Consider the following 17,474-nt stretch of genomic DNA (forward strand, 5'->3'; position numbering starts at 1 on the left):
TTTTCTGACCTCTTGTGATTGTTTTTCTCATTCCTGCCTGGGTACAGATTCCATGTAACTGTCTCCTGAAGTGCCGGCTTGGTGACCATGAATTGCTTTGAGACATGTGTATCATGGGAGGTCTTCACATCTCCCTTGACTTTTACAGTAGGGCATGGCAGTCTTTGGGGGGCAGCTCTGGTGTTTCAGGGCTCGAATGAGGTCATTTCCCATTCTCTCAGCACTTTCTGTTCCTTCCGTATTCCTTCTCTTGTCTGCCTTTGCAAGAGTCCAGCACCTCTCTCTCACAACGGTCAGTATTCTCTTATCTATTCCTAGAATTAACTACAATGTGATGTGGATAGGTGTGTTTCTGACCGTAATTACCTGAGTCCTAAAAGTTTCATATGCTTATATGTCATTTCTTTCCCTAAATTTAGGAGATCACCTTCTATAATTTTATTGACTAAATTTTCTGGGCTTTTAGCCAGTAGCTGGCCTCTCTCCTCTCTACCACAGATTCATGTGTCTATCCCTTAACAATTTTCCGTGGGTATTGAATGTGTTGCAGTCATGACTTTTCTGTTATGTAAATATAACTATTCTTCAGCCTTGCCTGGATCCCTGGTGTCCTTTAATTCTTTGGCTAGTCTACTGGGGTAAAGGCTATCTCACTCTAGTCTTCCCCACTGTTCTACATAAGACTGCATGTGGGCTGCAAGCTGAGCCAGTGTGGGCTGATTGCTATGCCAGAACTATCCAGTGTGGGCTGATTGCTGGGCCAGTGTGGACTGAGGCGGAAGCTTCATATCTTCCCACATGGACCACTGCTGGCCCCAGAGAGCACCGCAGGCTGGGCTCACCTCAGAGTGAACCAATGCCCAAGCCTTGTGGTTTCATCTCCTCCACACCACATGTGGACTGGTTGGAGAAGGGGGCTGGTGCTCCCCTGTCTCTGCGTATCCTCTCTGTTTCTACATGCTTTCTCGGCTGTTGTATCACCTGGGCTTCTCTCTAACACAAGCATTTAACAAAATACACACATGTGAGTGTAATGTATTGTCCCCTTCATCGCCTCCCGATCTTGCACACTTCTTCCCAAAAGGTCACCTTCCTGTTTTCATGTCCTACCCTTTGTGGACATGTGTGCAGGTAGCCGTAGCTGTGTATTCGTAATGTTATTGCTATGTCTTGAGAGAAGACGGCACTTCTCAAACCTGCCCATCCTCCATCTCTTACATCCTTTCCTTTTCTGTGACTTTTCCTGGGACTGACAGTGAGTGGTACTGATGTTCCTGCTTACGGATAAGTCAATTACTCTCAGCAATTTGACCACTCATGAGGCTCTGAAGTAGGCACTAACCACTGTACACAAATGATTCTCTGACCACAGTTGAGAACAGCACTGATATACCACATAAGCATAAATAGTTAGATGCAGTTTGGTAGCACATCCATTTAGCATGGCCTAGGGAGAAAGTTCCTCCCTAGGTTTGACAACTTTCCCTAGTCTTAGGCCTGTACCTAGGTTTCCAGTGCTAGGTATTTATTCCTTCCCATGGCATGGGCCTGGAATCCAATCGGAGGGCAGTTCCTTTCCAAACAACCATGCTGCTGTGCCAGTGGGAGCCTCTTTCCTGAAGACTGCTTTTCTTTTTAAGATGCATTTTTATGAGTACGAGCGAGCTGTCTAATGCTCATTTCTCCATTATCAAATTCCTTTCTTCTTCCCTTTGGTGGAAGCCAGTTGGTCAAAACTAAGCTATGCTAGTACCCTTGTTTTAGGAGAAATAAATACCTTGGAACTTTGGGATGCTTGCCTCCCAAATCCATAGGGAAAGAGTACAGAGTGACCATCCAGTTTAGATAGCTGCTCTTGGCCTTCTGAAAGAAGCAGTTGACAAGATGAAGAAAGCAGCCATTTATTTTCATTGCAGCATCTGCTTCCAGCAGAAAGACAAAACTAGTTCATCCCCGAGTCCTGTTGTAGCCCGAGTCTTCATCCAACTCGTCGCCCTTGTCCCTCCCACACGGCTGGACTGTCACACAGCACTTCAGGTTCTTCTGGCAGAGAGCAATGAGTTCTTCATTCTTCAGACAAGATTCTGTGCATCTCCCATTAATCCTGCTGCACTTCTCATCGAAAAATGCATTCTTGGCTTCACAAAAGAAGAAGCCCCGCCCAGGTTAATTTTGTGTCAAATGTGGCTAATCACTGTCTGTGATGGTTGTCTACCATCAGCAACAACCACTTTAAAGCTGTGTCTTAGTTCCTTTAGACTCAGGTAGACGAATCGCTTAGAGAAACATTTTCTGTGGGATAACCCCATCTTTTGTCACACAAGGTGAAAGAGCACGAAGAATTAGCTAACACCTGAGCAGTTTTGATTAGGACTTTATAAGACAAGTATAAATATATTAGAAAGAAGAATATCAACTCAACTCATGAACATGTTCACACCCTGGAACTTCCCTTACACACTTTCAAAGATGGCTACTCGGGAAGAGAGCAAGAGCTAAGTCTGTGGAGACAGCACAAGACTGGTATTAAAAGTGGAATTGTGTACAATGGACAAAAGCTTAATGGAGAAGACAGAAAGTAGAGGCCTGGAGTAAATCTAATTCCCAGTGACAACCCAGGAAGGTTGAAGACAAAGAAAATCTTTGTCCTTGGGTTTCTAATGGGCCATCACGGATACCCAAGTACAGAAAGATATCTGACTTCTCCATCACGCTCCACCAAAATTCCACTGTAAGAGTCAGACACTTTAGGGAAGGGGGCGTAGTTGAGGCCAACTCCCTGTGCCTTTAATTTGTCATTTTGCAGGAAACTGCAGTTCTTGCATTAGCCCTCACGAGAGCAGTCTGCTACCTTATGTTAAAGACACACAATCCATATTACCAGGATCAAAATCTCAAGAGTCGATGACTTGAAGAACATGCCATGGAGGTACGGAAAGTACATGGATTCTGTCTGACATGAATACAAAGTCTGCTAACTCAAATGTTTGCAAATCTTAAATCCCAGGGGGTGACTACTCTCGCATTCCAGCCATTATCCTCTGTCTGGATATCGATTCACAAGTATAAGTACCCCATGGTTTCAAAGCCCTTTAAACCCTGTCTTTCTCTACAGTGTTCAATATTTTCTCTGCTCTCCTAACATACTAAGGCTGTGTCAGACTAAAGGTTCAAGACCTTACTCTGCCTTGAGAACTTTTTAGCATATCCAATTCACAATGATAAACCAGCAGCTTTTGGACCAAAAGAACATGTTTGCCTGTCGCTTTCTAACGAGTCCAGATGGAGTCTCTGCATGTGTGGTGCATTTGGAACGGCGGATAATTTTATACTGGATAATCTTACATTGCGTTAACTATGTAGTCCTACTGAGCAGTCCCAATATCTCTCTTCAGCCTTGAACGTTCACATTTATGCCAGCAAATGCATGCCGTATCATTTATCTACTGAAGGCCTACATCTCTGTATCCCGATGCAGCATCCACTCAGAGAGATTTGCCACAACACAGATCAGTGGTGCACACAACTAATGTGAAATTAGCCCATGTGGGCTGGCTACAGCACTAGTACCTGGAATAAAGTTAGATTCACTTGGACTCCCATGAGCCCCTTTCTTCAGCTCCACGGAACTTGCTAAGGTCGAGTCTTGCCTCTCAATCTTGGAGAGGATGCAGCTGCAGCTTTTGAAACTTTCCAGAAGAGTGAGAAAGAGCAGAGCGCTCTGATGTGGAGAGGATGCCCCATACAGGTCACACCGCGCAGCACGGAGTGCCAATGCTGACTGACCTGTATGTCCCTGAAAAGAAGCTACACCCGACCAAGTCCCAGTCTCCATGTGCATAGAATGTACATATGGTATATACTTCATACATGTGTATGAAGTTTCAAGCCAAAAAGAAAAACGACTCTGAATATCTCTATATTAAAAGCACAACAGGATTTTCCTCCAAGGCACTGGCTTTGGAGAAGTAAATGTGTTCATCATCACAACTCTACAACACAGACCCATCGTTAGACAAGCAATTAGGAAATGGCTGCCTCCAGTGTGTGCTTTGCCTGTGCCAGGATGGATATGGGAATGGAAGTCCACCTCTTTCCTCTTCCACCTCCTCTTCTGTCTCTTTGTTGTCTGCTTTATTCTACACTTAAAACATATTTTCTAAAAATCTGTGGATTTCTTCACTTTAATTCTTCCCTTAACTTTGTCCATTATTTTGATAATAAGCCAGACATCAAACACATCATTCCTGATGCTGCCCTTTAACTTCTCCAAACCTGTGACAACATCATTATTAGAAAAGGCAATGTATCAATACATGATTCATTGATAAGTCATAGGGAAGTTACCTTCTGTAACAACTGTTCTCTTTCAAATCCAACAGACAAAAGGTATCCTAAATCCTAGGGTTGATCACTCCTGGGCATTGGCAGGACAGACCCTGTGTCTGGGCCATCACCACAGATCACCCTCCATATAAAGATTTCCATTTTCTTTACCTGGGTCAAGAAAGAAGAAAACAGCAAAGAGAAATAAGAATGTCTTCATGACCTGAAGGGCTGTGAGGGTCAGCACGGTGTCCATGGTAAAGGGCACCAACACCCACCCACCTTTATACGCTTCTCCAGAGCAAAAAGGGCCTTGATCAGTGAACCCATCAGAACAAGTGACCCCACGACCTGCTACAGGGAGCCCACCCACCTCAGTGAGTGTTGCTCAACCTACAGGGTGTTGCTGTTTTTTCTGGTTCTGGAAAGTTCCCAAGAAGGAAAACAGGCATGAGCATAAAGCAGAGGTGGACAGAGAAGGATGGACTGGGTGTAAGTTTTGTGCTAGAAGAATCTGGAGTCCAGTCCTTTGCATTATTAATTCCAACTGTGTTCCTTCTCTAGTGGCTTCAGATCACAGATATAGGAGTGAAAGTATACAATAGCCCATGTTCCGGTGAAGAACTGGTGCCCTGTGGTCAGGTGGTCTCTGAACTGCAGAGTCAGATTTGTGGGCTGTGCACAATGGGAACAGGAGCTAACCTAAGCGTGTACCCCATCATTTGTTTTTAAATTCTGGACTTGCTGCATGCAGCCCATTTCAAGTGTTACTTAAATCATCTTAATCTTGGAGGCTTGTTTTGTTTTGCTTATGCTTTCATTTGTTTTGGTTTTTTTTTTTTTCAGAATTTCACACACTATATTTTTTTAAAGTTCTGTTTATTTTATTTATAGGAATACACTGTAATTGTCTTCAGATCCCCAAAGAGGGCATTGGATCCCACTACAGTGGTTTCAAACTACTATGTGTTTTCTGGGAATTGAACTCAGGACCTCTAGAAGAGAGCAGTTGGTGCTCTTAACCGCTGAACCATCTCTCTACCCCCTCACACAGTTTATGTTGGTCACATTCTATCCCCTCCCATAATTCCTCCCAGGTCCTCCCCACTACCTATCCAAGTTCATGTCGTTTGATTTGGGTTGGTCAACTACCCTGAGCATAAGGCCTGTCCCAGATGGGAGTTGATAAACCCAATATTACTCCCGTGATAGAAACTTATTTCCCTATCCCAGCAGCTATCGATTACAAATAAGTAGCTTCTTGTCTAGGCATGAACTCTGTGCCTACTTCCCCTTTGCTATTTGTCTAGCTTATATTGTGCAGGTCTTGTACACACTGCCAGGCTCTATGAATCCAGGTGTTCACCACCCTTGTAGTATCTGGAGGAGTCCCCTTATGGTTGTCTGCTACTCCTGTGACACTCTTTCCAGCTCCTTTTCCACATAGATCCCTGGGCTTTGAGTGGAGGAGTGTAATAAAGATATCCCACTGAGGGCTGTGAGCTCCACAGTCTCTCACAATCTACACATCGCTCAGTGGTGGATCTCTGTGTTAACTACCCCATAATGCAAGAGGAAGCTTCTCTGGTGAAGGTTAATGGATGCTCTGATCTGTGAGTATAGGATTTGTCATTAGGAGTCACATTGCTACGCTACTTAGCAGAGTAGTTGTTCAAAGTTTTATAGAAATATAAATGTAATGATGATGATGATGATATCATAATCAGACATTCTTCAAAATACTTCTTTGTTATATACAATGTTTCCAGATGCCCAATGAGACTGATATAATTATTATAACCCAATTTATGGATAAAGAGGCTGAGATTTCAAATATTGTTAACCTATCTAAGATGGTCTACATGGTAGGTGTCTGTTTAGCTATAAAATCTACATTTTTTATGTGTGTGTGAGACAGGAAGGCACAGAGAATTGAATGTAGACTTTGTGTATGCCAGGGAAACACATTGCTACTGAGAAACACCCTGGTCCCCTTTTAACTTATTTTAGATAACAGTAACATCAAGTTGCACAGGCTGGCTTTGAACTCACTAAACTCACTGTGTAGCTTGTGGTGCTTCTGCCTCAGTCCCTGGAGTAGTTGGCTTACAAGCCTGAGACACGAGGCCTGTTCTGCCTCCGAGACTGAAAACCAGAACATCGTGTAACTACAAGCATCTGGGTGCCTTAAGCAGGACCCAGGTTGGGGACTTGACATGAATATTCTTTGATGCCCATGCTTTTGATTACTAGAAGTTGCTGTGTTAACAACTTGGCTCTCTCTTGAGATGTCTGACAGGCACAGGATTCAAAGCTACCTTAGCAAAGGTCTGTTACTCCTCACATTCTGCTGAACAATTCATTGACACGACAGTGAGAATGAGGAGGGTCAGTGTGCACATCTGTGTGTTGCCTCTAGTCCCCACCAGAGCTCTGTAAAAAGATGAGCATTCAAAGTTCTCCTGAGCTGAAATCATACTGGATCCCCAGGACGTGCTGCAAAGAACATGAGCGCTGATCCTTGAGAAGTCATGGAAAGCTATCAGCATCCTCTCCCTCAATTCCCACAGTAGAGCGTGCATGACCCTGGATTCTCCCAGCCTTGGACCAATGTCCACTCCATTCTACACACTGGCTAGGCGTGGGGAAGTAGGGCTTTGCAGACTCAAGGTTCTAACTCACTGCACCAGCTCTTGATCCCAGCAAATGGAGCATGCAATCCTGCTTTCTTTATTGATTCACTTCGCTGACCTAGAACATAGCCCATTACTTTCCAATATAAATGCTTTCTTGTCCCCTCAAAGAACCCCCGATTCTTTGTGTTCAAGAATCTCCCCTCAAACATGGCTCTGAGCAGAGGGACGTTCTATTTTGGTCTGGCTTTGTTCTTCATTGTAGTTGAACTGCCATCAGGTAAATCAAAGTTGATGGGATTTTGACAGGGTTGGGGGTGGGGAGGAGCAGACCATGAAATCCAAAGACTCTTCCATGAACCATCCTGAAACTGAGAGTAAGTCTTCCTTCCCCGGAGATTTCTTGGATCTGCATTAATGTTTCCTAAGAGCCAACCGGATAGAGCATTAATTTTGATTTTATTGTTCAGTACATTGGTCTTTCTGGCTTCCAGGAGTGGACTTGAGAAATCCAATAAAGAGAGCAGCCAGAACATCACTGGTCCCTCAAGAGTCATGTAGCATGTAGGAGACATTTTATAATGTGTTGTTTCTTGTTTTAATATTCTGTCCTAAAATGTATTTTGTTTTAAATTTAGGGTCCTGGGCAGGACTTGAGTATTCCCAGTCATTTCCAGGAGGTAAATTATATCCTTTACCTGTACTCTCTCCTTCTCTCTTGGGGACTGAGGCCCAGTTAGCTATCTTTGACTGATGAGGCCAAGGAAGGAAAGTAGTTGTGAAAGGACTGAGTTCTGGTCTATTGGTGTCATCTTCTATTACTCTTGTGGCCATGGTCATATTTGTATTTTTCCAGTGACTTTCCCATTAATGTGTGATGCTTAGGCTCAACCTCATCCTCAGCAATTAGCATTACCCAGAGATCCTGGCTTCCTTCCCGTAGGACCTAACTTGAACAAGGTCTGCTCGAGGGCATCTGCTGGATGAGGAGGATCATGCAGAATGGCGTAGATGGTCAGTGAGGTGCCGCCCTCATTATAAAGCACTGTTTATAACAGTTAGCCACGGGCTTTGGGTGCGCACCAGAGGTTCTCTTACATGGGAAGACATCACGAGGCAAACACAATTAAAAGAAATATTAAACTATTCTTGGAGGGCTGGAGATGTGGTTCACAGATTGAGTGCTTGCTGTGCAACTATGAGCACCCAAGTCTGGACTTCAGCACACACAGTTTTGCTTGAGCCTGGGACCCCAGCTCTGTGGGGGTAGAGCTAGGACGTTCAAGGGCAGAGCTAAGGGATTCACTGAGATCAGAACAGCTAGGAAAACTGAGCTAAGGTTCAAAGAGAGGCCCTGCTTCAAAGCTGAGAGTGACGGGAAAGGATACCCAAAGCCTTTTAATGTTTTGTGTGCACATACATGGCAACATGAGCCTGCACCCACATATGCGTGTGTATTACATGGTACACCTCTCTCTCTCTCTCTTTCTCTCTCTCACACACACACTAACATAATGATGATGATAATGATGATTATGGTGGTGGTGGTGCCAGTGATGGTGGTGGTAATGATAATTAAATAGAATCGAACTATGGAATTCATGGAGCACTAATTTCTCCAGCCCTTAACAACTAAACACGGATTATACCAGTTAATTATTAAAGCCCCCCTTACTAGTAAATACCATACAGCAAAACATTATCACAGTCATTTCACTTCACCACTCAGCAATTTAAAAGTGTGGACAGGTATTTCTACTATGTCCATCAGGCGAATGAGGCTTGGTAAATTAAGCAGCTGGTACTAGGCCCAAGCAAGTATTGAGATTAAATTATTCATTCCAGCTTCTAGGGTTTGAAACCAAAGGCTATCTAGTAAATTTTCAGGAGTACAGACGTGCATTTTAATAGTTCTGAAGAATAGATGTTGCTCTGTCACTTACACGGGGCCCATGAAAGACAGTAAACACCTGGAGGAGAGGACGCAGGTGATGGTTACCTATTGTTAACTCTTTTCAGCTCCACACTGGGGTAAGCAGATGCTGTGGGGTAGTTCTCTTCTTACAGTGTGTGTGTGTGTGTGTGTGTGTGTGTGTGTGTGTGTGTGTGTGTGTGTGTGTGTGTGTGTGTCTGTGTTCATGCATGTGTGGAGGCCAGAGGTCAAACTTAAACGACATTCCTCAGGAGCTATCCACTTCCCTTTCTGAGACAGAATCTATCCTAAGTTCAGCTAATCTGACCCCTGAGCCGCAGAGATTCATCTGTCCCTGCTTATCCAGCTGAGGACAGAAGTACCTGGCTTTTTATCTGGGCATAGAGGATCAGACTCAGGGTCCCATGTTCACCCAAGAAACACTTTGCCAACTGAGCTACCCCCAACACCTCTGGCCTAATTCTAGAAAACACTCCTAGCCATACACACAAACCCTGCCTGTGAGGGGCCTTAGATACTCTTCCCACTCCCACACAGTTCCAGCAAACCTCTCAGCAGCTCTTTCCTGACACAGGGGAGTTTGCTGTGTGCGAGACATGCAGGCTGGGCCGGGGGAAATGCAGGAGGACGTGCCTGGACAGTGAGAAGATCGCCGGCAAGTGCAAGCTGAACTTCTTCTGCTGTCGGGAGAGGATCTGAACCCAAGGACCAATGGCCTGGGGGTAAGAAGCCGTGCTGAATGGATGGTCAAGGAGAGAACATCTGTGGCTTCACGGAGTCACAGTCAGTGCTGTTCAGGCCCATCTCACCTCATTCTGTTTCTGTGCTTCATTTCAATGTTAAGATGACAGAAATCAAAACAGCAATGAATGCCTTCTACGCAAGCAGACAGGACTGCACATCTCCAGCACACTCATAACTCATAAGTGTTCTTTCCAGGGTTTCCTCATAGGGCTCAGGGTCACCTGAGAGTGTGACTATCATTCTGATTTGTATTTGATCCGGGTATTTGATTTGTGTTGCTGCCTATGGTATGGGAAAGCTGGGAGACAAGGGGCAGCATGTGCACCACTGCCTCTTCCTGTCTCTCTAACATACTAATGACCGTGGGAGTGAACGAAAGTGTCACTGTTGACCCTGTCGACAGCTTTGTAGTTCTATAGAATACAAGGAAAATCCATTCACTTGATTCTTGATGAGGTAATGTACTATTATCCACAGATTTTGACAATTATGGTCTATGTTTTAAACAACCCTCATGTGCTCTGTTATTGCCTGAGCTGCAGAGACTGCATTGTCCTTGCCTGCAAAAGGAAATGGTTAGAGAAGAATCAAAATGTCCACTTGCACAGGGTGTCTGCAGACGCCAAACTGTATCTTCCACCTTACGGAATAAAATTTGTAGCTTAACAAACTAAACGTCAAAACTCAGAGCTGTGGGGCTCACACTGATCAGTTTTATGGGGACACAGGAACCTGAGCAGGATTCTGACAAGCATGATCTACAACATAGGATCTTCTCCTACCCTTTCCCTTCTATGAAACCTTAGCATCGGTCTATCCAATCCAGATCCACCTGGGTTCCTGACTTTGGGCTGAGTTTAATCAATAACATCTGCTAGGAAAATGGCAGACAGGAATAGAAACAGGGATATTTCCCCACCAGAGAATTTGTTTCCCATATTAAAGCTACCACTTTTCCCTCAGCTCTCACTTGGCTCTCCCATGGCAGGTGTAGCTCCTGACAGGCAGTGGCTAGATACTGGATAGAGGGCAACAAGATGTGTGTTTTCGATGGGTCATACAAATATCACGTGGGTTCATCGACTCAAAGGCATCCTTAGGGGGAAACAGCTAAGGATTTAGCATGTTGAGAAAGAATTTAGCATAACAGAGTTTTACTATCAAGTTCTAGGAGTGAGATGAATTCATAAAAAGACAATTACAAAGACTTTCAACCACTCAGTGCTTTGGAGAGCACTACAGCCTTGTGAGAACATGCAAATGCTCATCTACAGAATGCACGCACCTTAAAATGTGATTGCTATTCATGTCGCTGCATAAGAATGCACTGTGAGGTTAGCAGCTTAATATGGCACAGGCTATCTCAAACTATCTCACGTCAGAAGTCTGGGTCTGGTGCAGATCTCAGTGTTTCACAAGACTAACAATAAAGCATCCACTCGAGCTGCCTTGCCATCAGAGGGAAAATGCCTTCCAAAGGCATGCAGTCAGGGGCCAACCTCAGCAGTTCTACCAACGACAGACCACTGATCATCCCCTGCTCACAGCTCCCTTTGTCCAAGGCAATCTCATCCTTCAAGACCAGCAAGAGAGCCTCTCACTTCAGACCTCACCAATTTACTTTTACATCAAAAGTGAATGGAAGAACTGAGGCTGTGGTTCCAATTTGCTACTGAAAGTGAGTTGGTGTTACCATTGAAGAATTGTGTATGAATTGCAACATTAATAATAATCTTGAAGGCAATTGCTTATAACAAATATATATATATATGAAATTTAAATTGCACCAAAAAGGAGAAAAGAAAATGATAATCCCATAACCTTTGACAGACAAATGGCAAAACTGATATAAATTCTACCTTACTGATTATTACATTAAGGGAAAACCAATTAACCATCCCAATTAGAGACTGACATATTAAGATGTAAGTTGTAGAGTTTAAAAACTTTACATTCAAAGAAACATTGGAAAGAAGTGGTAGACCAATAGGTTATAAAACAGACTTTGGCAAAAACAAAAAGAGACAAGGTTGTTTTATGAATGAATCCACGAGAGGAGATACAAGATTAAAAAAAATGCCAAAAAAAATTGCACCTAAAATCAAAGCCCTAAAATACTTGAAGGAAATACTGACACATCAAAACTCTAATGTCTAGTCCTTTCCAAAATTCAATGAAAACTCAGCTGTGTACATACACAAAGGTAAAACATCCAAATGGCATGCTTCCAACATGCATGTCACAGAGAAAATACATGCATGCCAAGAAGAGTCATGAGGATAGCAAGGCCCAAACCTAGACCAAAATCCAGCTGGGCAAACATGAAAGCCTTCTTTCTGCTCCGAGCCTGGCTTCTGGGGCATGGGGTGACATGATGTGAACCCCAGGGGATCTAGCTATCCATCTCTACACCATAGCCCTTTCTCCTGCAGCAAATATGGCCTCTTATAGACTGACCCATTTGGTAAGTGTGACTTTCCTTAGCAGAGATCCAACATTCTTGGTATCTCTAACACCCTAGGGTCTTGGCCAAAGTTGACCTCACTCCCAGAGCTTTGTGCAAAGCCCCTCCCAGGACTCCTTGCAGGGAATTGGACCTTGCTCTACAGCCCTGTATCCAGGCCACATTCTCTGGAACCTTCCTGAGAGGCTCCACATCCCCACCGGTCTTGCATTCTGCAAGCCAACAAAACTAGGATGGCATAGACATGCAAATTCTCCTGCCACCTCGAGAAGCCACCAGGCCCCTTGGCCTGGAGCTGCAGCAATCCCTGAGAGCTTGCACAACTGAACCTGGAGAGTTTCCTAGACAACCCTGCCACAGAAACGCTTTCAGGTGTGTTTGTGATTTCCACCCTGAGCCCTTCGGTGGGAAGGGATCTCATCCTCAGGACACCTCTCCTGCTTTTCCAAAGCGAAGTACTTAAGTGTCAGTAACAGCAGCAGCCTTGCTCAGGAAATGGAAAGAGAGCAACACCTGCGCACAAAGGGAGGTCACATGCTCCTCCGGGTTTCTGGGTCTAAGGGGGGATGTGAGCTCTAATTACCCCCTTTTCTGACTCTGACTCTGATAAAGTGTTGAACAGGGTCCTCACTTGAGGGTAGGTACAGGTGAGTGTATTTGCCTGTTTCTCTTTTGCTAACACCCAACAACTGAGTCTAGGTACTTTATTTTAAAAAATTTATTCCACTGACGGGCTTACGTCCGTGATCAGGTGGATCTGTGTTCGGCTTCAGAGAGCGTCTCCCAGGCTACGTCAAATCTTGGTGATGGCGTCCTGAAGGGGAGCATGGATGAGAGCCAAAGGCAGTATGGAAGACAAGAGGCCAGAGAACAGGGAGGGGCATTGTTATTGTAACCTCTCTGGGATAGCGAGTCCCCATGAGAACCATGTCACTCCTTCTAAGGACAGTGCCCCAGTGACCTAATTAACTTACACTAATCTACACATACTGTTTTCATTTACTTTTGATTTGCTTTGACAGAGTCAGTTTGAGACCGGATTGGGCTGGTACTCACTGTGTAGCACAAGTTGGCCTGAAACTCTCTCCCTGAGGACTGTGGCAGGGATGGGTCACCACGGCAGGACTTTAAGCCCTACAGTTTAAAGGTTCCATCATATCTCGCACTGAGGGCCAAGAGTCTAGCAGAGTAAGAATCAAGGGTAACTCACCAAATTCGTTCTTTACCTAGACGGTTTCTTTTCTCCAAAGCATGCCCGACTTCATTGGATCTTACACATCCTTTTGGCAGCTCTGCATTTTCCAGAAATTAATTTTTTTAATTATGAAAATGATATTTCAACATTGGGGTTCGTGTCCAAATATAGTACTGAAAAGTGGGAAAAGACAGGAGACAACATGGGGGGGGTCAACGAATATAAAATTACTGAGAGAACAGAAAACGTATGAAAAATGGATTCTGAATAACACACGATTCTGAGTCAGGAGAAGCCAAGATCAGAAGACAGTCAATGGCGCCCTCTCGTGGCCATGTTACACAATAACCCTTCCTTCGCAAGATGCTCCTTTGGCAAAGCATTTCTTCTCCCTTTTCTCAGTAAACTTTTTGAAGTCACTACTGCCCATTCTGTGCTTCTGTCCTTTGCTGTCTGGACAGATGTGTCCTAATTGGCAAGTTACACACATAGAATAAATGACAGGGTGCTGGGGTCCACGGGGGTAAAAGCCATTTTGACCTAACTGTGAACAGTGGGCATGTTTAGAAAAATGCCCCTTAACTAAATTTTTCTATTAAAATAATAACTAGTATTTCAAAAGAAAAACTAGGGGAGGTAGGGGGTAGGCTCTTGGAGGCGAGGATGGAGGGAAACCTAGGGTCAGGATGACAAGAATATGTGAGGAGAATGAATAAAACATTTTTTGTTTTGTTTTGTTTTGTTTTGTTTGTTTTTTTTTTATTAACTTGAGTATTTCTTATATACATTTCGAGTGTTATTCCCTTTCCCGGTATCCGGGCAAACATCCCCCTCCCCCCTCCCCTTCCTTATGGTGTTCCCCTCCCCACCCTCCCCCCCATTGCCGCCCTCCCCCCACCAGTCTAGTTCACTGGGGGTTCAGTCTTAGCAGGACCCAGGGCTTCCCCTTCCACTGGTGCTCTTACTAGGATATTCATTGCTACCTATGAGGTCAGAGTCCAGGGTCAGTCCATGTATAGTCTTTAGGTAGTGGCTTAGTCCCTGGAAGCTCTGGTTGCTTGGCATTGTTGTACATATTGCAGCACTATTTCCAGTAGCTGCATTATTGGTAAGTCAGCTAGATGTCCCTCACTCAAAAGGTGAGTGGATACAAATGTAATAAGTTACAAATATTATTACTATATTATATACACTATTACTATATTATATTATTATTTATTACTATATTATATACATAGGCATAATACATTTTTAGCCACCCATTAAGAAAGAAATGATGTAGTTCAGTTGACAGAGTGCTTATATATTGAAAAAGAAATTAGAAGACAGAAAGATCTCCCATGCTCATGGGACAGAAAAAATTACACGTTTTAAATGTTTGTTTATCAAAACACCAATGGCTTACGCTCTAAGATCAAGAATCGACAAATGGGATCTCATAAAACTGCAAAGCTTCTGTAAGGCAAAGGACACGGTGGTTAGGACAAAACGGCAACCAACAGATTGGGAAAAGATCTTTACTAATCCTACAACAGATAGAGGCCTTATATCTAAAACATACAAAGAACTCAAGAAGTTAGACCGCAGGGAGACAAATAACCCTATTAAAAAATGGGGTTCAGAGCTTAACAAAGAATTCACAGCTGAGGAATGCCGAATGGCTGAGAAACACCTAAAGAAATGTTCAACATCTTTAGTCATAAGGGAAATGCAAATCAAAACAACCCTGAGATTTCACCTCACACCAGTGAGAATGGCTAAGATCAAAAACTCAGGGGACAGCAGATGCTGGCGAGGATGTGGAGAAAGAGGAACACTCCTCCATTGTTGGTGGGATTGCATACTGGTACAACCATTCTGGAAATCAGTCTGGAGGATCCTCAGAAAATTGGACATTGAACTGCCTGAGGATCCAGCTATACCTCTCTTGGGCATACACCCAAAAGATGCCCCAACATATAAAAAAGACACGTGCTCCACTATGTTCATTGCAGCCTTATTTATAATAGCCAGAAGCTGGAAAGAACCCAGATGCCCCATGTATATGCAGGTATCTCTGTAGTATCGGGACCTATACCCCATCAAGAGCATTGCCAGGGTGACCTAGGAGGGTCACATCACGGCTCTGTGTTTATATCTATGAGTAACTTGCACAGTCGTGTCCACAGTGATTGTGTGAACTTACACAAGTGTGTGGTGTTTGGGGGCTGCATTTCTCCTGCTCCTCTCCAGCCCTGGTTTTCTGTTTTCTTGACTGCAGCCATTTGATTTAGCAACACAGAATCTCAGCGCCGATTTTACTTGTGTTCCTTGGTGGCCAGGCGCAGTGAACATTTTTTGCGCTGTGTTTTGAAAGACTTCATTACTTCTTTTTAATGTTTTAATTGAGGTAGAACTACATCACCTCCACCCCCATTTCCTACCTTCCCACCTCCATTTCCCTCCTCCAGTTACTCCCGGCTACGCTTCCTTGAACCTTTCCCGTGCACCTCCACTCCCAAGTTGATGGACTCCTTTTCTTTGTATTTTACACACATGTGGATATGAGCATATGTTTATGCACATGTAAAAGTAAATACAACCTGCTGAGTCCGATTCTGTTGTTGGCGTGTATGTGGTTTCAGGACTCGCCTCTCTGCACTGGACAACAAATACAATTTTTGTATATTGCCACTTTGTACTTAGTCATTTGACAGCTATCTATTTGTGTCATTCGATTATCATTTATGTGGTTTGGGTGTTTTGTACTGTGTAGCCATTGTAGATTCTCCATAGTACTGACTGAGTAGTGTTCAGTTGCTTTAAATTTACTCCTGTTTAGTCTGTCGCTACCCTCTGTTACCTTTTGCCTTTGCTATGAAGAAGTATCAAGTGGCTGACCTCGACTTTCCTGTCTTCTTTCTCTCATCCTCCATACCTCCCCTCAGGAACCTGTCAACTGAAGAACACCCTGCTGGTCCAGGTCAGCCCTGCCCACACTGAGACTGGTCCCTGTGATCAGTAGAAGAAAATCTTGTGTTTGGCCCTGAAGGAGAGCGACTGAGTGTTAGGTCACAGAAACCCCGTGAATGCTGGGTGAAAATGGTTTCAATAAGGGGAAACTTTATTTAAAGGACTCTTTGGGGACAATGTAAGTCTGGCAGTTCCATTTCAGAGATGTCAGGAAATGAGAGGTGATCGTAATCGGCTTAGGATAACAGGAGAACACACAAAAATCTCTCTGCTCCAGAGGATTAAGTTAGAGCCTCTTAGGAATCGTGTGGTTTTACCAGGAAGTGCACATACCAGCAATGCATGGCCACACGTTTCAGATATAACAAGCCAATACATAAGAGGAGTGTGCGTGTGTCCTCTTCCAGTCTCTGTGACGGATGCATATGAGTCCAACAGTACATTTCTATCTATACATGTATACAGTGGGACAACCTCCAGTGAGCACTGAGGGGAGGTGGGGTTGGTCAGAGCAGTTCATGGGGAGCCATGATGTCTACCCTGCATTGCAGACGGAGGCCAATCTTCACACAGTGCAGCAGCTGGCTACATTGTCCAACAGACAGGGACAGCTTCACCTGATGAACAACACAGTGTCACAGATTCGTGGTTACTGGTTATTTCAGCTGAGGGAGCAGCTGGGAGGTAAGAGCTTCCAAGGTTCATGTTTTTTCTGGACCAGACCTGCTATGAGGTTTGGGGGTAAGGATAAAAGAATAAAACCATAGGAGATGCGTGAGGTAAAAAAAAAAAGGGGGGGGGCAGGATCAAAAACAATGCCACGTATTCCAGAAAGTCAAGAACAACTAACTCTTGTGTGGTGAAGGATATGGGAGAAGAATGAAGGTAAACAGGTCAATGGGAGACTTGACTGGGTGAGCAATTTCTCCAGAAGGCTCTGTATTACATGGTCTTCTAGTTGCTATGGTGGGAAAAGAAAATACATTGCTGCTTCCCGTTAGTCATTTGTCAGGCTTTGTTCTCATACTAACTTCTGTATAGCATTAACTTTTCCCTAATCCAGAGTTCTAAGTGTGCAGTTTTTGCACACCTGCTTCGTGCCCTGATCCTGTCACTGTGAAATGACAGAAAATGTAGCGTCTGCCCTTGAAGTCTTTGCTATTTTGTGCTTTCCCTCCAGGCATGCTAGTATGTAATCGAAGTTGATCCTGATCCCCATGAGAATTG

General features: G+C 44.1%; 2 protein-coding genes across 2 annotated transcripts; one reads left to right on the top strand and one right to left on the bottom strand.

The window, feature by feature from the left end:
- Positions 1-1,727: 1,727 nt before the first annotated feature.
- Positions 1,728-4,582, bottom strand: Defb34 (defensin beta 34). The gene is made up of 2 exons (XM_039095219.2): positions 4,498-4,582; positions 1,728-2,138 (listed from the first exon to the last, which is right to left on the bottom strand). The coding sequence occupies exons 1-2, from the start codon at positions 4,580-4,582 to the stop codon at positions 1,948-1,950; spliced, it is 276 nt and encodes a 91-aa protein (XP_038951147.1). The 3' UTR covers positions 1,728-1,947.
- Positions 4,583-7,134: 2,552 nt separating this feature from the next.
- On the top strand, positions 7,135-10,307 carry Defb105b (defensin beta 105B). Its single transcript, NM_001037514.2, has 3 exons — positions 7,135-7,239; positions 7,598-7,639; positions 9,467-10,307. Exons 1-3 carry the CDS (start codon positions 7,170-7,172, stop codon positions 9,589-9,591), a joined length of 237 nt encoding a protein of 78 aa, NP_001032603.1. The 5' UTR covers positions 7,135-7,169; the 3' UTR covers positions 9,592-10,307.
- Positions 10,308-17,474: the final 7,167 nt, after the last annotated feature.

The sequence above is a fragment of the Rattus norvegicus genome, chromosome 16, assembly GCF_036323735.1.
Source record: "Rattus norvegicus strain BN/NHsdMcwi chromosome 16, GRCr8, whole genome shotgun sequence".
Taxonomy (NCBI): Eukaryota; Metazoa; Chordata; class Mammalia; order Rodentia; family Muridae; genus Rattus; species Rattus norvegicus.